Raw genomic sequence first — 22522 nt, 5'->3', positions numbered from 1 at the left:
TTTGTTTAGTTTTTGGAGGTGACTGTCCAGAATGCACAAATACTCGGGCGTGCATGTTTACTCTTATGTCCTACCCGTTCCACTGCGACAGAGATAACAGCCGATCTTGCAGCGGTGAGGACTCGCCCTCCAGTTCACATTAAGAAAATCCATCTGCCAAAATCCCTGGCACGATCTATACTACGTAAGTAATTTCTTATCGCAGATGATGAGCAGGAATTTCCAGATCGAGTGAAGCATCGAGCGAGGGCACTCATACGTACTCCCTCTCCCTCTCCCTCTCTCTCTCTCTCTCTCTCTCTCTCTCTCTCTCTCTCTGTGTGTGGATTGAGGTAGGACTGGCTGCAAGTCGCTTCCTCATGTTCCGCTTTCGTAACTGCGGTCAGTGATCACAGAACTGACGAAATGTGTAAACTTACTGGACGTAAATGCATCGTATTCAAGCAGACAAGGAATTGTGACCGGAGAAAATTATGGTTTCTTACTCAAATTAGCTCGACTGTGGCTATGGTTGAGTATGATTTTTCGTAAAAAGAGTGAGATTTCTAAGTAAACAAATCGGCTATTGGAAAGTTTCCTTCGTGTGTACAAGACTTTTTCTACAAATTTAATTTTATCATGACTCCATTTTCAAGGCACTTTATGTACTTCAGCATCTGCAGTTTTAATGCATCGCGAAAGGAAGATTACGACATGAACCCAAGCTCAAAAACACAAAGTTCGACCACTTAAGTCACTGCCGTCAAAACGATACAGAAGAAGTTGCCTCTCACTTAAACTGTAATTTAAAAAATAAATTAAACGTAATTGCATCGTCTGATACTTCGGAATTAGATACGAATTTGGGGAGTACCATTCTTTTCCCCCATTTTAACACGGCTCTGAGACTTGTTTATTCCGGTAAATTCTTCCAATTATCACGCCACCTCTCAAGTAGACATCCCAATATTTTCGTGCAGTCTTTCACATTTTTTCCTTTAGCCTTTTTAATTCTTATAACTAGATCTCGGGTTTTAGATAAAAACTTATTTTGCTCCTCATGTAATACATAAAAATAAATTCACATATACAGGTACTCACCTTAATATTCGGCCAGGCTTTAAATTTCAATATTTTCGAATTTGAGTCAGGTAGTAAGTACAAAAAACTTAAACGAGTATAATTAATAAATTCAAGCACACGATAGAAGAATATTGAGCAAATACTTAATGATTCAGAATTAATATATACCATATAATTTGTTCTTTTGAATTTAAAAAGCAAAACATTGTATACACTGTAATATTCGGCCAGTGTGATACGATCCCTTTTTCACTGTTTTTACTATGTCGTCTGCAAGCACTGCACAGTGAAGGGTGGGAGTGGTATGCTTCAGTTGTCTTCTTACTGTTAACACTTGCAGACCTGTAGTCCGATTTTGCAAGATCATTGCAATAATGGAGAGCAAAGGTAAGAATACGAATTTTGAAAAACGACAGCTTATTATTTTCCATCATGCGAAGGGACGTACACATAGAGAGATCGCCGAAATGTTGATATGAGAAGGAGTACAGTCAGGGACATAATTAGGAGATATGAGAATGAAGACAGGATTGAATATGTGCAGCAGAGAGTGCAATCAAGGAAGTTAACAGACAGAGATGTACGTTCGATCATCAGGAAAGTTAATAAGAACTCTCGAATAAGTGCTCCACAACCAGCAGAAGACCTAGTAAAAGAACCATGAAACAATTAGAAAAATATTAAGGAAGAGTGGTTACCATGGAGGAATGAGTAGGAAAAAAACCTCTGGTATCTGAAGTTAACACAAAGAAAAGACATAAGTTTGCAAACAATAATATTGACAAGGATGAAGCTTGGTGGAATGACGTTATTTTCGTAGACGAAAGTCCATTCAGCGTTTTTGGTCAGGCTGGTCAGGTGATGGTGTGGCGTAAGGTGAAAGAAGACATGAAAATCGACAACTTGCAACCAACTGTGAAGCATGGTGGTGGTGGAAAAGTTATGGTTTGGGGCTGCATGTCAGCTGCTGGAGTAGGGGAGCTCATCTTCATTGACGGTAACATGAACAAGGAATAGTATCTCCAAATTCTGAAAGATAATTTACACAAGAGTGCTGAAAAGTTGGGAATACGTAATACATTCAAATTTTACCAAGACAACAACCCCAAACATAAGTAGCATATCGTCGCCTGAATGCAAGAACTAGGTAACTTGATTTTTCATATTTTGTGACATCGCCTATTTACTTATTTTTTGCACTAAGGAATATGTCTTGTTTTCTTTTACCTATTTGTTACATTGGAAAATAGATGTCGCTGGTATCGTTCGATCAGTTACCTAGATCCTGGATTACATTTTGTGCGATTTATGCTATGCTATAACAGAGATAACTAAAAAACGCAAATTTCGAGTTACCTAGTTCTTGCATTCAGGCGACGATATTATCCGCAACTGGGTACTGTATAACTGTCTAAATTTATCAATACGCCTCCCCAATCTCCCGACAGCAATTCCATAAAAATCTATGGAATGAACTGAACAGAAGACTGAGAAAAGTGGCAGTTTCTATAAAAGAAGAGTTAAAGAGATGACTGGAAGAGGAATGGAGTCGTATTGATGGAACATATACTAGCAGGATTGTAGCCAGTATGCCCAGACGGTTGCAGCATGTTATCCAGCAGAACGGGTACCCAACAAGTGATTAATTTTCTGTTGCTGTTGTTATAAGGAATTATATTTTTGATTTCCTAACTTTTGACCGAATATTAAATTGACTGTGATATTTTTGTTTATGTCGATAAAAGAATAAATAGTTTGACTTTTGTAATGTCAGAGTCAATTTGGAAAAATGTATTATATTGTTTACTTTGTATGAAGTACAAATATTTTTGTTTTATACGCATTAATGTATTTATTTCGCTTCAAATAGTTTATTAAAGTTTTTAAATATTCAATATAAAGCCTAACCGAACATTAAGTTGAGCACCTGTACATGATTTATGGAAACATATTATCGAAATTGGTGGTTCTATAGTACCTAAAATACCTAAATGGAGGTTAGATACTTTACGACAATTTATGCCGGTATATAAGTAGATAAAAAGTTGTTCTAAAACACATAATTATGACATAGCCCTAGTTTCGTGGCCAAGAGCAACGATTTCCGTTGCGAGCCCGCACGGTAAATGGGAAGGGATGTGTTGAGATGAATGGCAAAAGATGATTATTTGTGCTACACTTGTTTGTTTAGTTAAAGTACTAATGGAAAATAAAGTAAAATAATCCTTTTTACGTTTATTTTTATATACAGCTAAAATGAAGTCAACTCCATTACGGGTCAAATCGGTCCAAAGGGTGGAGGAAAGTTAAGGCTCCCACCTGTATAGAATAGACAATCGGCATTAACGACAGTCCTACGTGCCCGCCACTTTTACTCCCATGAAAAAATACCCTTGGTACTCATTTCAATACAATAAATTAATCGTAGGAAGATTGGCTATTTATGAACACTTTCTGGTCGAGTCGCTTTTGCTATTTGGATACTATTATGGGTTGATTTAAACTGACATTATGTATAAGACAAGAAGTACACTTCAAGAGAATGCTATAGGCATATTAGTTCGTAAAATCATAGTTCAGTAATTCCCCGGCCAACTTTGCAAATTCACACCACAGGCTATTTAGCAGTTTTCTTGGTAAAAGTGACCAAGTCACATTCGAAGGCTTCCAAGCATTATGAAAATTAAAGACATAATTTTGTATTAAAAACTAATAATATAGCACATTTACCTTCAAAATAAGTTATTACTAACATCTAAAGAAGTATAGTTATCTTTGGATGGATCATTAAACCTTTTAAATGCCTTTTCCCAGCAATTCTGCATTTCGGACTTGGTCACTTTTACCAAGAAATCCCAGCCATATCAAAGCCCTCTTGCCCTTAAACTGGCAAAACTTCATTTTCTCGCACTAGTTTATTAAACCGTGTCGGACTGTAAAGAAAACAACTATCGCAATGTACATATTTTATATGTTGTACAATACTATAATACAGTGAATTTTTTTATTTTCCTACCAATTTTTTTCTATTGTTCTATTAAAATTATAGCACATAGCCTATTAACCTGTTGTATCCTACAGGATACTTTGCCAATTTAAGGGTTAAATCGGAAGTAGAATATAAAATTGAGCAAACATCGTGCATCTGATTATGAAGGCAGCAATGCAATGTTTTTTATATATTATTTTCAATTGCAGATGTACTTTACAGTACATAATGTAATGGGTATGAGGTAACAACGTCGTTGTTACATAAGGGGTTAAAATGCGAATTCATGTGCTCAGACCTTCAAGCTTGGGCAACCATGGGGAAGTGAACTTCCTAAAGAAACAATTAGCTTTTCTTCTTGTATATGAAACAGGAGATTGTTTTCTAAACCGAAAATAGAATTCCTTTGTCCTCGACTTCATATAGACACAACGTAGTCGTATCTAGACAAAGCGCAAATTTATTTTTTTTTCTGAGATACGACATAGTTTATGACATACATACATACATACATACATACATACATACATACATACATATATTACATACATACCATACACATGCCTATATCATGAATTTTACCAGTAGTCGAAAAGTATTGGGAATAAATTTGAATAAGGAACAAAATACAGTTTCCTTCCCAGGCAGGATTCGAACCACGAAAGTCTTAGTTACCAGTCAATCGTGCTCTGGAGTGAACAAGGCTCTGGAATCAGCTACAAGGGTCGGTTCGGTTTTTTTTTTTTTGCCACTGCTGTACGTATGTAAATACATACATGCATACATTACATTACATATAGTAGGCCTACATACAATGGTGGCCAAAAGTTTAGGACATCTCCCTAAAAATGTAGGCTAATATATTTTGGAAATTTTTAGAAAAATACTGCATACTGATAATTCCACACAAGAGACTGGAAAAGAGTACATTTTTATGCATAAATGATAGTGAATTAAATGATTATCTATTAAAACCATATTCGAATTATATTTTAATTATACATTTTTAACTCTGATTAAAATTATTTTCGTGATAACACGCTATTTTTAATATCACAACAATGTTCAAAAAGTTATGTTAAAGACTCCAATTAACAAAACGCACAATTAAGATAGTTTCCTCCACTTTATTTCAAGGCATATCCTAAAAGTAAAGGCAAAGTCACAAAAACGTTATTTATTGCAAAAATTGCAACAACAAAAAACGAGAAGTGTTTCCGTTTGTAATGCTAGACGTTTTTACATCAATATTTAATTGCACCACCATCATAAGAAGCTCGTACTTTTGAAGTTTTTTTTTTAACTTATTTCTCTTGCTTCCTGTTGTGTTTTCAGATTTTGAAAGTTCGACAATGAGATGTTTATGCACAGCTTTCTTCAGCATTCTCAAACATTTTCTATGGGGCTTAGGCCAAGGAGCCTAGATGGTCAGGATCACTAAACTATACCTTACTTGCACGTGAAGTGTGTCTTGTTGATATAACCACGTCCCAGAAGTTTCTTCTTCGATGATGACACATAATCCTCCATTATTTTAATATATTCCTCCGACTTCACTTGCCATCAATGACAGTTCAGTCCCTTTTGCATAAACACATCTCCTGCACCTTTCTCATTCGAGATGCAACACAATTGAGGAGCAAATATTCAAAAGAGACTTTGTCCTTTAAATCGAATTTTAGGGTATGAACGAAAAATTCATTTTATTATCTTTCCAATGTTACAATTGTGTACTGACTACTTAATTAGAATGTAGTAAAACTAAGTACTCAAATCAAATTCAATTGTCATTGTATAAATTTAATATAAAAGTTTGGACACAGTTGTTTTTGATTGAACAGATAGGACTTTGTTGGTATTGTTTATCACAGTGTTGGACATACTTGTACGTTTTGATTGGAGATACACGCCAACAGATTATTGCAGTCATTTTATGAAGTAGTTTTGAAACCAACTTACTTGACCTAAGTCAAAGAAGACTTACAAAAAGGAACAAACAAAATTTCATGTCAAGAAAACAATAAATTATACTGATCAAATATTCCTTCATAGGCCTTTTTTTAAACGTGAAAGCCACAATCGCCTTCTAAACATCACATACTGGATTTCCCTCTTCATCTGGGACATTAGAAACAGAATCGATAAAGAGTTTTTATACCACTGCAGATCCGTCTCTTTGTGTCAATTCTCACCAAAGCGTTAGACTAGAATTTTCTTCACATCTTCTGTTTACCTTCAACTTCTATATTCAACAGGTGCACCATAACGTATTATTTTATTAACTTCTCTTCCATTCAAACGCTCACCTTTCTTTCTGGTGTCTTGATTAGCATCCCCTACACTCACAGTGCAATCAGATTCCACCGCAATTGAAGACCTCCCCGGAATAAGGATGTAACCGTACATCTCACTTGACGATATATTGTGTCAGAGGAAGAATAATATTGTTTCTGTACATTTGAAGTACGGTAGTGTAATATGTTACTAGTCAGTGATGTATGCAACGGAGGGGGAAAAGAACTGGTTACTCTACCCAATTATCTCTTAGGTTAGTTGCCTCATAAATGATCCCTTATTGGTGTAACTTATGAAGTTCAAACCTTCTTCGGACAGTTGACTAAGCAACAATTTACTTGAATATTGCAAACATACCACTTCACCATAATGCATGAGTCAGCTCTAATGGAGCACATACAAAGCATTTTGGAACGTTGGTTTCCGTGGTAACTGTGGTTTGCTGAAAGTGACAGAGGCGTGTTTGATTATTCAGTTTGTGGACATAGTTGTTTTTTTAACTCAATATTTACACTGTGTTATCGGTATGAGTGTACTGAAATGTGCAGGTGATCCTTCTAATGAGAAAACAAAGTTACATATATATATATATATTTATTTATTTATTTATTTTGGCGGACAAAGTCTCTTTTGAAAGTTTGCTCCTCAATTCTACTCGTAATTGTCATTTGCATGTCGCTGAATTCTCGTTGGACTGAACGAGCTGGACTCGTCACTAAACGGTACAGTGTTCCACTTCTCTGGAGTCTAATTTGGATAATCATTTGCACCACACGTACCGCGCTTTGCGATTCATAGGGGTCGGCAGAGACTTGCAAACCTATATTTTCGCCATCACTCCTGAATTAATGGGGAGTCTGGACATAGTCCTTCTCCTTACTTTCACAAGTTTAATGTCAAGTGCACTACAAATCTCCTGTAAACTTTCGATTCTGTTTAGCAAGTTTCACAATATTTCTATCCATCCGCGAAGTTGTTACAAGCCGATCTCCTTTTCGGTAATTCTGTTACACTGTTGGTTTTGTTGAATGTTTCAATTATTGTGTTTTGAATACAGTGACTACTTATATTACGTAATTCAGATATCTCTGTTTGACTACTTCCCGACTAAACTTGTGCATTCCTATTTGCCACTTCATTATTTCCTCCCATAGCATAATAGAAAATACTATCGCAATAACGGACTTCCAGCAATAATAAACTCTCATAAAAGAGAGAACCCCTAAAGGGAGACAAAATTTGCTCATTTCTTTATGGTTTGAAGATAGGGACGGAAATCCTCTGTAATTGATCGAACATCTCCATTTTTATACTCTTATTCAGCAAAATAAACACAACTGCGAAATTCTTAAGGTTTCATTAATTATAATACGAGTAATGTATAATGTAAAATGTAAAAAAAAAGGGCAAAACACAAAAATTGAAATAACTATTAAATCTTTACAGCAAAGACTACTACAATACACCCACAACTGGTTTAAATTTTCACTTACGACATTAGGCCTATATTACATACATTCATGAGATCATTACACACTCCATTTCATTGGGAATTACACATTCTCATCCTAAAACACAGAAGAAGACCACACGATAGCACTGTAATCCATAATTTCTCTTTTTTCAACTAGTGATAGATAACTGTTATAAAACTACGCAAGTTTAATGTTACAAAAGAAATGAGTTCAATATTTCTAACAATAAACACTCCACGGTTTTGTGTACACAAGTTCTGCTAGCATCATTAACGTACATGCGTTACTATCACCAATTAGGAGCTTCTTCTTTGTCGGCGCATACCATGTTTAAATCAATACTCTGTTTTCTCTTTATCCCAAATTCACGGCCATGCTGTGGGATTCTCGTGAGACGAGTTGGAGAAGAGGAGCTTCAACCTAATATAGGCCTAACATAAGGTTCCACAATAACTAATAATAAATTTCAATGCTTTTGAAGGATTCGAAACCACAATCGTGCCTACCACGCAGCAATAAAGATGCACCTTTGCCGCTGCAATTGCATTATTACGTTCTATTATTGCCGTTAATACTGTAAGTTTAAATTACAGTGCATCGTCGTTGTTCCTGCAATAACTCCTATGTTCAAAATACACAATTTTTCACCAGGTGGAAAAAAAAATTATTCATCCTACGGCAGCCGTACATAGGAGATTGTGAATTCTTACATTTTCAAAAGAAAGAAATATAATTACATATAGGAGATTTTATTATTTTCTGTACCACTATTTAAGTTATTTAATAGAGCAAAAATCTGAAAATCGATAAATATGTCACATAGGAGTTATTGCAGTAACGACGACGATATGAGAAAACCTATGTCATTTCGCGATTGGAATTCTTACATTCAACTCGCCAGTCTTCCTGTTTTGCGGTCAGCGAAATACATTTCAGACAAAAGGCCTTTCCGTATGGGCTTATGATAAGTCGGACCTTCATAATGTATGCACTTAAAGATGGAAAGTAAAAATATGCTGCAAAAATTTGGTTATAAGTCTATTATAAGAAGATCGAATATATCTACCAGAACTCAAGCATGTTACATCTTGTCCTAATGTAAATTAAAATACAGCATTTCAATTTTAGAAAGACGGTAAAGAAGATAAATCTTACATATATAAGTTTCAACACAACCCGTTGTCGCCATCCTGGCTGCAACGAGCCGGAAACTCTTGGTCACGTGTTGGGATTCTATCGAAAAACGGAGCTGCTGCGCAACAATCGACACCATAAGGCCAGGACCGGTATTGCTGATGTCCTCAAGTGTCGCGGATGGGAGGTATACGAGGAAATCCACTGCGTTTCATCCTTATATTCGAACAGAAGAGCAGATATTGTAGCCATCCACAGGACTCAATCTAAGGGAATAATTCTTGATCCTACAATCCGGTTTAAGAGGGATACCCTGTAGGCACAACACGTTGATGAGTCCTGCATCCTATACCTAAGTGAGAAATATAACCTTCCCACTAGTCAGTGGAGTGTTTCTGGTCTTTTGTTTGGTGCGCGTGGCACACTTCCTAAATTCACATGGAATATTTTAAAAGCACTCGGTCTCCGATTTTTTTAAATTCTATTGAATATTCTTAAGGATTCAATCCAAATATTACATTACCATTTATATTTTGGCCATTGATGATTCTATTGGGTTTGCATTTCTCTGGATGTGTTACTAAGCAATTCCTGTATTTAATCTTTTTGTCTTTCTAATTTATTCTGTAGTGCTTTTATTCTGGATCTTTATTATTTTGTTAAAAATAGTTGTTCTTTTGTTTATATATATATATATATATATATATATATATAGGTTCACTATAACCGGAGTTTTTATATATATATATATATATATATATATATATAACTCCGGTTATAGTGAACCTCTACTGACCAGCAATTTCGTTCACTATATCCGAGGTTCACTAAATTCGAAGTGTCTCTCCCCTAACCTTAAATAACAGGAATGAATGAAATTGTCAACAAAAAAATAAACTACTATACAGTAATTAAAATATTTTATTTTTGTGGAATGTATTATTACACTGCATACCGTTACTCACAGTTGATTTACTTAACATTTAAGTAGTCGCGTGGGAGTCATGTTGACGCGCAGTGTTATACGGTACTAATGTCACAAAATAGTTCGCGAGTACTTAAGTGTTAAACTATGCTGACGACCCACGTCCGCTTGCGAAAGACCATGTTCAATGTCACTTATAATATTCGCCTATCTTCCAAAGAAAACACTTTACGTTTCGACATTTTTATACGGTACATTCACTGTTCGAATACTACAAACCGACTGATCAGATAGAAATGATAAATGCTGTTATGGTGAGACTGCGTACTCAGCCTTGGAATTTCCCGGATCACTTAATGGAAACTGGGAGGGGGTTCATGGAGTTTGAAAGCCATCGGAATGTTACCTTCATTTATACTTTGAACATAATGTCCGTCCCCTTTTAATAAAATAAGGTAATTTCATTTTCCGTTGTTTCGATGCTATCCGTCATAATGGAAATGTTTCTGAAAACAAAAGGCAATCTTTTGACGGTGGAGGATTAGAAATAACTGTGGAGTAGTGTGCCTGAGAACAGAATGGCAACCCTTCGACGGTGGAATAAGGCAAGGTCGTCACGCGTTACCCGGATTTACAGTACAGCTAATTGTCTAGGAATCACTAATCCTACCTTTGTCCTTTGACTAAAGGAGTAAGAAACTTAGAATGTTGTTCTCAACGCATTCTTTCAATTTTATACAAGAAGGTCTGACTTTAAATAAAAATTTGGTAGGATAACAACTTTCGTAACTTCAATTTTTTAGGTTCACTATAACCGAAGCGAGGGTTCACTATAAACGGAAATATTAGTGTACTTTTTAATGTATGCGGGTCGGGACCAACGATTTAGGTTCACTATAGCCGAATGTTCACTATAACAGAGTTCACTATATCCAGAGTTGACTGTATATATAGACACACACACAAAATATGGGAAGAAACCATGAATCGCAATAACTTTCCTTCAAAGAGGAACGCAAGTCATCAACCTCATTTGAAGCAGCTGTTTGCAATTTACACTGCTTTGATTTAACGGCCCTTGAACTTGGCAGCACTGGGGCGGGTCGTAATAACGCTACATTTACACGATGCGTAACGTGAGAGAATTACGTAATTATCCACGTGGTTTATCTGTAAATTCATCAAGTGTCTAATTATTACTCTATTACGTAACAGAAGTCCTCTCAACGTGAAACAGAAATTATTAAGATGTTACACTGAAAAAATAGTGACCTATATAGAGGCGAGCACTAGACTAAGAAGAATGAATTAAAAACACTGGCTGAACACAGAACCAAAGAATAAGAAGAAAATATTATTTTAAGGGACACTGGGACTGAGTTTTGAAACTTTTAAAGTTTTTTATCAATTTCTTTCAAATTCGGCGAGTTTGTTGTGTCTGTATGTTTAAATAACAGTACCAAATTTCATCAAGTTTCATTAATTAGTTCCTTAGACATTAATGTTCACTTATTTTAATGATATTAAATCATGCATAAATTCGAAACATCATTGACGGGTTCAGAATTGTTTTTGCTTTTCAACACTTTTAGTGAAGGATTTACCTTTCATAATAAAGAAAACTGCACACGGGGTTTTAAATTGAGAATTGGTTCACGAGATAAAAATTTTCTTACAAATCATAACTTTTGCTTGATAATTTTCTTCAATTTTTTTTTAAATTAAATATTCATATCATTAAAAGTTTTCAGTGAAAAGCCGATTCCACGTACAGCTTTATGTATTGGAGTATACAGAATATTCTTGTGAAGTTTCATGTAAATCGGAGCAAATGGAACTAATGGAAACCGCTAGGAATTTTATTATTGACAAAAAACGTAGTTTTGAGAAAATTTCATTTTTAGTGGGTGTGGTAGGTTTAAAAGAGCTGCGCGTAGCATTTAAAAAATGGTCGCCACATCTTTAGAAGTAGTAGGCGGAGGCTAAATACAGGACAAAATGTTAAATAAATGTATAAAGTAATTATTTATGTAAAAAAGAAAAATATTTATTCTTACTATTTTGACAAAAAAAAAACTCAGTCCTAGTGTCCCTTAATGGAAAAAAAAGAAAATGAACAGACAAGGAAGGAAGGAAATAATTAAGAGAAGGAGAGATTATACAAAAGAAACACACAAACACAAATTTATTTATTTATTTATTTATTTATTTATTTATTTATTTATTTAATTTATTGGCAAAAAGAGATGCGTAACTAATTGTGCGTTGTGGAAAATTGCATTTGATTGTGCTTGTGTAGCAGTATAACTCTTCAAAATTAACATCAGTTCACTTCATTGTGCTTAGGATATATCTACACAATAACACCGAGGTTTGTGTTAACGCTGAAATATACTAGAAGTGCTCAGAAGGCAAAGTTTGTCATGTTACGCTATTCACATAAGCTTTCACCGAGGGATCCGAGTAAAGTTCAAAATTACTTTGCAATCTATCTGCATTAGAAGAAAATAATTCATCTTTCTAACAGTACACCATTCCGCTGACCTCGAGGACACGGGTATAACAAAATAATATTCACTGCACTGAGGATGGTGTTCACATTTTATTAATACAAAATTAAGCCAAGCTAACAAAATTAATCTACGTGATCTTAACCAAACTGAAGAATTACTCATCATGTACACGCAAATTAATTATTTACCAAATACACAAATTTGTTGCAGAAAATACTTAAGTTTCTTCGAACAACTAGTAGTGTCACTGTTAGCAAGCCTGTCATGTATTTCGAAGATCCGCATTTTTTTTTTCATCTCTCTCCAAGTAAATGCCGTAGTAGTAACAATTACAAAAATAAAAGCAACGACCAGCTTCCTACCGAATTATAACCCTTAATCAGAACACTTTGTGTAGGCTATCATCAATCATCTTCCGCGACAGACCAGTCTGTCAGGTAAGTAGTGCAATTGCCCAAAACACATCACTCTTGTCAGAAGACAAGAGAAGTAGATGTGGATAAACCGCGCGAAAAAAAAAACGCCCGGGGTGGAAGTTTCTTCGGATTATCTGTTGCGCCTTCCAGAGGATTGACAGTATTTCTAGCAGAAACAGTCACTCCAGATCGAAACATGTTAAGCTCAAAATTTGTTAAATAGGAATTAGTTTCACTTACAGTTACATCAGTGCAAATTGTGCTCATGTTCTGCAAAATTAACAATAATAAAATTGTACCATGAGATATTCTGTAAATAAATTCAGTGTTTTTGTTAGGTTAAATTAAAAATTATTTAAGATATTTTGAAAATCTGTTGTGAATTTAGTTTTTCGCATGAATAACGAACTCTATTTCAAATAAATTTAATTCGCAATGCATCGTGTCTTTTCATCTCCTGTGAAATACCACGACGATTTATTTAGACTAAAATATACGAAATAGCCGTACCTACATCTTAAGGGTAAGTAAGAAAGGTTCCAATATTCTCTGCGTAAGACCGTACCTACGATATAGAAATAGTTCTTTCTTATGTCTTTTTTTGGTATTTTTGCATTCTCTTCTATTCAAATTTAAAAGCATTTACTTACTATTCGTTTACTTAAGATTCATATTGTTGTAGCACTGTAATACAAATTTATTTATTTTATTGGGTTAGTTTACGACGCTGTATCAACATCTAGGTTATTTAGCGTCTGAATGATATGAAGGTGATAATGCCGGTGAAATGTGTCCGGGGTCCAGCACCAAAAGTTACCCAGCATTTGCTCCTATTGGGTTGAGGGAAAACCCTGGAAAAAACCTCAACCAGGTAACTTGCCCCGCCCGGAATTCGAACCCGGGCCACCTGGTTTCGCAGCCAGACGTGCTGACAGTTACTCCACAGGTGTGGACTGTAATTATAAAAGTTAAACCCATGTTCACATGAACTTTTTACTCTGAAATTAACATAGAAATACGTTCCTTATGTGTCAACATAGCTTCGTAAAATCCTGTATACATAATATACCTATAGTAGCAGAATATTCGCGGAAGTTGAAATTAAAACTTTTGTTATTAGTTATTACTTACTGGTAATCCTCTTCGTCCTTTTTCTTCGGCTGGTAGTTCTTTACTAGCCTCCTGGAATAAAAGAAAGGCATATGAATATAATGCAAGCTTAATTAAACAAAGTTATGATCTCGCTGTCATAAAGCTAACGACTTAAATTCAATTTACGGATTGCACTTAACTAGCTACACACAAGGAAGTCGATACAGCCATATATCACACTGAAATGGTCTACCTTCCTTTCCTTTATAAAATTATTGCATCATTACTGTAAGATGCAATTAACACATCTTTAAGGTTTAGAGGGCACAATGGAAAAAAAAATAATGTCCCGAAGATGACACTTTCTCATTATACGTTTCACACTTACACATTTCAGTTCCTGTATCATGTTGACAGTTCACAGTTTATATTTCAACTATTATTCAAAAAACATAAACTAGGCATACATAAATTACGTAAATAACTTATTTTTTCTAACTTACTCCACATTCATGTCATTCACAATCTCCCAAATCTCCATATACGAATGCTGAGGCAGTGTAAATTTAAAGGACCATAACCAAATTCCATTCCAATCCTAACTAACCTTTCACCAACAATTCCCAGGTATCAACCTAACATTTCCAGCGATAGGCATATCATCTGTCGTAGTCTCGCACTAGGCAAAACCTGCTCTCTATGGGTATGACAGTGAAATAATTTAATAAGCTCCCAAATAAAAGGAACTTCCGTTTTTAAGATTGTACATCATTCTTTATAATCCCAAGAATTAAGACATTTTGATTTTGTTATGCACAGCACGGTTTATACAGAGTCTTCCGTTAGGAACGCGACTGGACACTGTGCGTATACATACATACATACATACATACATACATACATACATACATACATACATACATACATACATACATACATACATACATACATACATACTCTTGGTTCCACAAGTAAAGAACCTTCGTTGCAGGGTTGGGTTCAGAAAGCCATAAATCTGACTGACACGCTCCCCCAATTAGTGAAACTGTGGACAAAGATACCGCCAGGAGACCGCCGAGAATGCTGTGTTGTGAATTTTCCATTTTTGAAAGAATCCAACCAGTTGCAAAAGAAAATACATTTAAAGAGTCCAGCCAAGAGCAAACGTGGCAACAGCTTCCCCTAACTGGCCTGTCAATCACTGTCATCTGTGCAGAAGTGGCGTGAGGCCAGGGTTCTTTACTTATGGAGCCGAGAGTACATACATACATGCATGCATACAAATTTGCACAAATTTACATAAAACAGCAAGATTATATTACAATAATTCCTAACATTACTTTTCTTATTGCGAATATTTTCATTTAAAAGAGATATGAACGTTGAAATATATTATTAGACCTTGATTCTGTAGTTCACTCGTGTGTAACAAATGGGTTTACAGCAACGACAGTAAGCCTTGAATAATGTGCGCTATTCTTTACCTGGCCAGAGGGTTCAAAACTTAGAAAATTCGCAACTAAAATTAAAAATAATTCTATACATAATTCACTATCTGAAAAGTTTATTCGTCGATACTAACAACCGTCCCATTTGTTGTCCGCGAAGAAAATCGTCTGCCAAGTCTTCTCTTGAAGTGAATCACAAATGGGTTTACAGAGACCACGGTAATCCTCGAACAATGTGGCGCTAACCCTTTACGTTGATAGAGGGTTCAAAACTTAGAAAATTCGCAACTAAAAGTAAAAATAATTCTATACACAATAATTCACTTATTTGAAAAGATAACTTAACCCTCACATATGTTGTCCGCGAAAAAATTCGTCTATAAAATCTTGACTTGAAGTAGATCACCATTGTTTTTGATAACAAATGAAAATCTATTAATGCTTACTACAATATATTGCATTTCATGTGCATGATCCCTGGTTATTTTTTTAATTTAACACTTATGCCACATTTACAATCTGTCTACAACAGACAATATATATAAATATTGTAAAAGAATATGACATGAGTTGAGATGTTATCCCATGACAACACTCCAAAAGAAAAATAACAATGTTTCAAATAGCTGTAGTAAAAATGAATGGAAGGTCAAGGTTGATTTAATCGGTGCAGGTATTTTTTTACTGAACTTGGAGATTTCTTCTTTCACAGTTGAAATGTTTAGGTCACGATGAATGACATCATTACGGACATACCATGGTGCAGTGACAACGGAATGTAAAGTTTTAGACTGATATCTCTGCAGTATTTCAATGTTTGAGTTGCTAGCAGTTCCCCAAAGTTGGATGCCGTATGTCCAGATAGGTTTTAGTACGACTTTATAAACAATAAGTTTATTTTCTAATGACAGCTTTGATTTAGGTCCCAATAACCAATAGATTTTTTATGTTTTAAAATTTAATTATTTACGTTTAGTTTCAATATGTTTACGCCATGTTAGTCGGCGATCTAAATGCATACCTAAATATTTAACATTGTCTGCTGCGGGAAGTTTTTTGTTGTAAAGTACTACAGGAGGAAAGTTTTCAGTTCTGTCTGGTTAAATGACTTGCAGGCGGTGAATACATTAACAAAATCCATGCAATAGGCCACGAGATTGAAAACTTGTAGGTACCGTCGAGAATTGACGAAACCGATTTTTTATAGCACCACAATACTTTATTTTATACTTCGTACAATGACAAAGGAACAAGGAAACTGTCAGGGAGAAAACAGACCTACGATAAGTCCTCTCTTTGGGTGGGCATCAACTACATAACATACAATACTTCGATAGGAAAGGCATTGGGTGTTGCATAGGCGAAAGTATAATATATGATCAATTTCAACTCTCTAAGCACGGAAAATTTTCAACAGAAGTAAGAACAGATTGTGTTATAATACCTCAAAGTAGGCTTACACTGGAAGAATAAGTAAATTGCATTATTTTTTAAAATAATTACTGTGGTAACGTCTTTAATTGAGCTTTACACGAGTGCGTTCAAACATACGTTTAATTCTCAATCATATCAGAAAGTTAAAGGAAATAGTTATACAAACCAAACACTTGAAGCTCCAGAACCACACTGAAGTCCTAACCGATAAAAGCAACATTAATTCAAATGATTAATACAAACGTACAAAAAACTATCTGTACTTCACAATTACGCTGTTTTATTGAGTGCGGGAAGATTCTTCGAAGTACGGTCCTTCGCTGAAAACGGTCAGAGGGTGTATGTAAAAAAGAGGAAATTGGATAGATGGAAGAATGCTAGCGGAAAGGGAGATCCGAGAAGACAGAGATAATGAACATCTTCCTTGGTATGCACAACGCGAAAGGGAAGATTTGTGTTTAGTACAAAAGTGATCTCAAACGAGAAAATTTATGTTTACGCAAGACAGGCACAACTACATAGTAATAAATCTACAACATAGATTTTCATAACTTTTTTCAAAAAGATGATTGCATTATTTTTTCCTATCGTATCATGAGACGCTTTTTAACATCCCCTTTGATGGATATATTAATCGAACTTGAATGTTTTATTTACTATGTCAATTAGCTACATTAAACTACTGACCAAGCAATGTTGCCACGTAGTGGCGCAAAATTCAAAGTTAGTTCAGCGCCTCAAGGTAGTAACCAGCATATTCACAGGACCTGTATTAGAAACATGTGAGAAATAACAGTATAGCTATAATAAATAATTTAACGACACATGAATTGATCGCGGATAAACAAAGTGACAACTCATTTGGTCTGCCAAGGTGAAGTTTTGACACACCGCCTCCTAGATAATATTCTAGGGGCGTTTTACAATAAAAATTCTAGAGAATTGTTCCTTTCTGACTCTTTGTATCAACGCTTCAAAACACTTCTTCGAAATTGACGGGAAACTTAGGCGATACTGTAATGTCAAGCTGAACGAAGCTACTACTCACAATTTATTGAAGTTTCTGAAGTAACGAGATTAGAAAATGATTAATGTCACTCGAGGCCCAAATTTATATTCTTGCAATTTTTACTCACGAAAGAAATCGAAAGATTGAATATAGGGGCTATGTACATAATCGTCGTAGGTTACATTGTCAAACCACCCGACATCACGAGACAAGAACTTAGTCGTGCTACTAGGAAGATTTTAAGAATATGTGAGGCATGCATGCAAGAGGACTGCCACTTCCAGACTGTATGCCTACTGTAGATTAAGGCATATTAGGGTACGTTTTATACCCGAAGAGTCGGGTAGCAGCAGTATAACGGACGACAACGCCGCCGCAACTGTTACATGTTAGTCTTATCGAGGTTTCTAAACCGTCGACAGTAAGAAAACTCCACATAGCGAGGACGTCTCAACTCTAGCGCCAAGAGCTCAAGTTTAATATACAGAGTGATTCAGGGGTTATGGTATTCACTATTCTGAGAAAAATCCATATAAGCATACCTGTAAGTCAATTTTCAATGGGTATGTTTGAATGTTACGCATAGCAAGCCTTATAATTGGTATGAAGGAACGATAAATAAAAAGTATTGGATCTGCTGTTACCGAATCGTCTTACAGGACATAGTTACTTAGCCTTTTTAAGAAACGAGCTTGCAGAGGTTAAATTGGCTGTCAGGATGGGCTTGTTCTTCCAATACGACGGAGTCCCTCTACATTTTAGCCTTCAAATGACGCATAATCTATATCTCACGTTATCCCAATCATGTCAACTGTTGCTCATAAGCGAGGCGCAAGCGTGCGCTTTAGAGCTCAGGAGAGCCTGAGCGCTTTACAGCGGAAAGGAAAGAGACAGACGAAAGAGGTAGTATATGTCGCTTGGTCGAGCTATAGACAGGGATGGCCAGCACTGATTCAATGGATAAAGGGAACAGAACTTATGAAAACTGTATCCATGTTAAGTTTTAGATTTGTTTGAGAAGTATAAGTGCATTATAAGAATATAAGTTTTAATTTTAATGCTCATTTTTCATAAGTTAGCTTTTTTATTTGAAAGAAATATTTTCTTAACTCTTCTACAGAGAAGTGAAATTTTCAGATACAGTATGTTTATTTAGCAGCCTTACAATGTTTCTGTAAATCTAATACATCGTAAATACGTAATATTGAAGATAGTGTATTGAAAATTTTGAAAATATTCGCATGAAAAATGTTTGTAAAGAAATGAATTAACAAAGCAACTACTGTTACATCATAAACAAAAGAAATGTGCCCATGTGTTGTAAAAACGTCAGCTCTATAGCTACAGCAGATTTCGAGAAAATAATTTAATATTCTGATGATAGGAAGTTGCGTACCAATATCACCTTAAAAGTATAATTCGGTAAGAGTTTTGTTATGCAATATTAGTTACAGTAAAAACGTAGGCCTATACAGTTCTTGGTAACTTTGCTTTGTATTGTAATATTGTTTTGATTAGTTTATTGATTACTTCTTTTATAAGGCTAAAGATGTGATCAATACCAATTCAAATTATCATGTCATACTCAATCTCTTTCTTTAGGACATCACTTTCTTCAAGAAAGATGTGTTTCATTCACTTAGTAGGCCTACAGTATAATAACTTGTACTACTATGGAATTTATGTGAATACTCCTTCTTAACTCTTTATTATGTTATTAACGTTTAAAACACAACTGCAATATTAAGAACTTGGTGTTAGTACTTTTGTTTTGCAGACAGTATACATAATATCATAACAGAAAGAAGCCATATAAAAATAACGACAAAATTTCACATTCCGTTTGAAGTTTGTGCACCACTGTTTTCTTAATCCAACAGGCTGCTTATTCATATACATAATCCTTCCTCCTTCCATACCTAGCGCTTGATGCACGCGCGTGAGTCAAGATCAGAAAAATGCGCTTGCTTTGACATCACTGCGTTATCCGAACAATGGATCGAAAGTTGTGGTCACGTACATTGGCTACCAAGTTCTCCAGACCTTACTCCTGTCGACTTTTTTCTGTGGAGTGAAGAAAGGCGAAGTGTACACAAAGTAAACTCAAGGGACGAATTGGTCACTCGCATTATGAATAATTCTGCCCTCATAAAAGAACGACCAGGCAACATCACTCAAAATAGTCCACACTACCACTACCCAAAATATTCACTATTCCTCTTGAATCACCCTGTACAACATAATTAGGTGTTTAACGATATTAACGAGGATTACTAAGAGGTGATATGACATGGCGACAAAAAATAATGGTAAAATAAGAAACCGAATAACAGGAGGGAAAAATTACTACAAACTCATCTTGTACGCTATAGTCTCATATGGCCAGTCGTTCCTTAGGAAGCTCGAGAGATCAAGCCTTTTGGCATGTTGTGAAATTTATTATAAGTCCAGTTGCAGCTCAGACAACTGAAAACGTAGCAAGGTTCCATCTCCGGCATATGTGACAATGTTACAAACATCAGTAATGTTGTTGTTTAGTCAACTGTCCGAAGACAGGTCTGAACCTCACATGTGATACCAAGAAGGCACTACTTATGAGGCAACTAGTCCAGGAGATAATGGAGTAGGTTGGTCACTTTCTTTCCTCCTCCATTGCATGCATCGCCGACTAGTTACATATTACACTAGAAGTCAAGACTTCAGATGCATACAAACAATTTGTTCTTCCTCTGACACATATCGTCAAGTGAGATGTGCAGCCTGATAATAGATGTACAGTTACCCTTAAAAGGAATGAGACGACTCTTGGTCGTCGGAAGTTAAAGTTCTACAGCGCGGTTCACTCGATATCGACGTAACGATACATAACATGAGAAATACAGCAAGAATTGTTACGAGGACCACAACAAGGACAAGGACCAAAATAAGAATCACGAAGAAGACAGCCATTTAAGGCCACGATTTCACAACATAGCTAGGATCACAAGCTATCATTGCTTCTCTGTACCGAATGGCAAATGCCTGCTATGGGATCTACATTCTAGACTGCTGTTGTCACTGTCTTGTCTCGGTAGCTCATATAGTAGCGTGTCGGTTCCACTGCTTAACCGAAACGTCTCGTGTTCGATCCCAGGTGAAACTTTTTTTATTGAGATATAATTAATTTCTTCAGAGTTCCTAAACTATCTAATTTGTCGAAAAATATTAATAATTTATGCCCAATTTCTGGGTCTTACAAGTGGGCTGAACCTCGTCAAAAAAATAAATCTTACTTGAAAGTTAAGAGTATTTTTCCTCAAACAAAAATCACAAGAAACAAAGAGAGACCTGTCAACTTAAAATCTTGCCCACATGCCATCAGCTTCTATTACAGCTCTAAGTCGATCCGGCATGGATGTCACGAGATTGTGGAATAAATTCTAATCCCCGGCGAGATCTTCCCCGGTTTCAACAACTTGATCCCACAATTCGTCTCGATTTTGAGGGCGTCGGTGGGCATAGGTGGCTATCCTTCTCTTTTTCAATTCCGCCTATAAATTTTTGATGACATTCAAATCAGGTGACTTCGGAGGCCAATTAATGATTTCGATCTCGGGTCTACTTTGAAACCATCTTTGAATGCTTCCGGCATAGTGCACGGGATGGTTATCCTGTTGGAACAGCAATGTTCCTTCGGGAAAACGTTCTAGAGGCGGAAGGAAGGAATATATTTTCCAGAATGTGCTCGTAAGTTCCCGTATTAAACCGGCCATCGATGCGTTCTATAACGCCAGGTCCATCGTAAGACATCCACCCCAACACGATATCACAGTCTACTATATACAGTCACGAAGCTTGAGTTTTGAGGGTGCTAAAAACAATAGACTGTGACGGTACTATTTTGCATTGCCTGTAATGAGGCGATATTAGCGATTCTAGTGGTGAGCGACACTCTAATGTTTGCATATTTACTACGTATTGAGCTTCGCGACTGTATATGCAAGACTGTGACAATATGCTAAAGCACCCCGATCTTTCACGTCGGTGCACATAGCGCTGATCATGTGGGAGACCATCCTCACGATAGACACGGACAGGACTTTCGTAATCACTCGAGATGGTTGTTTCGTCGGAGAAAATTACATTTCTCCAATCGAAAACCACTCGATTGGTAGCGAAGGCAAGACGGTCGACAGCTTGTGCTTCCCCCAATATTTCCATTTGCGCAGCCCTCCGGCTCCTAATACCGCGGTTCCTCAACCTGCTGATCACAGTCTGTGAAGAACCGGGAAAGTTAGATGCTGCTCTTATTTCGTTAGCAGTCCGAGAGGGGTCCTGTCGAACTTCCTCGAACAAGAGAGCATCCTCTTCCAATGAAGAAATCCGGGGACGCACAGGAATAGGGCGATTTTCGACCTCCCCTGAATTTTGGTAACGATGAACCCACCTCTCGACTGTACTTCCAGAAACACCGACCAAACGGCCAGCAGATATAGCCCCATATCCAGCCTCAACTAGAGCTATAACTTGCTGTCTCATGTCACGTCGGTTCGCCATTAAGATGAGAAATGAGGGATGATGATAATACTTTAGTGTAGACAATGACTATTTAACGTGATATAGAATTATTGAAATAAGGGTCATCTTGCACAGTAAGAGTTAATAAATCAACTCTAACTTAAATATTTAAATAACAGGATATAACAGGAAGTCCAATTGTTGCGAAGCTAATTAAATTAAATCTAATTACA

The 22522-nt window shown here is 36.0% G+C and overlaps 1 protein-coding gene across 4 annotated transcripts in view; it reads right to left on the bottom strand.

The window, feature by feature from the left end:
• Cip4 (formin-binding protein 1-like Cip4) overlaps positions 1 to 22522 on the bottom strand; it is a 405553-nt gene that overhangs the window by 164170 nt on the left and 218861 nt on the right. For all 4 annotated transcript variants that reach the window (XM_069843398.1, XM_069843399.1, XM_069843401.1 and 1 more), the window contains exon 3: positions 13941 to 13991. In XM_069843398.1, coding sequence (XP_069699499.1) covers positions 13941 to 13991 — 51 coding nt within the window. The remainder of the gene's footprint in view (positions 1 to 13940; positions 13992 to 22522) is intronic.

The sequence above is a fragment of the Periplaneta americana genome, chromosome 13, assembly GCF_040183065.1.
Source record: "Periplaneta americana isolate PAMFEO1 chromosome 13, P.americana_PAMFEO1_priV1, whole genome shotgun sequence".
NCBI classification, from domain to species: domain Eukaryota; kingdom Metazoa; phylum Arthropoda; class Insecta; order Blattodea; family Blattidae; genus Periplaneta; species Periplaneta americana.
This window is presented reverse-complemented; position numbering and strand designations above follow the sequence as displayed.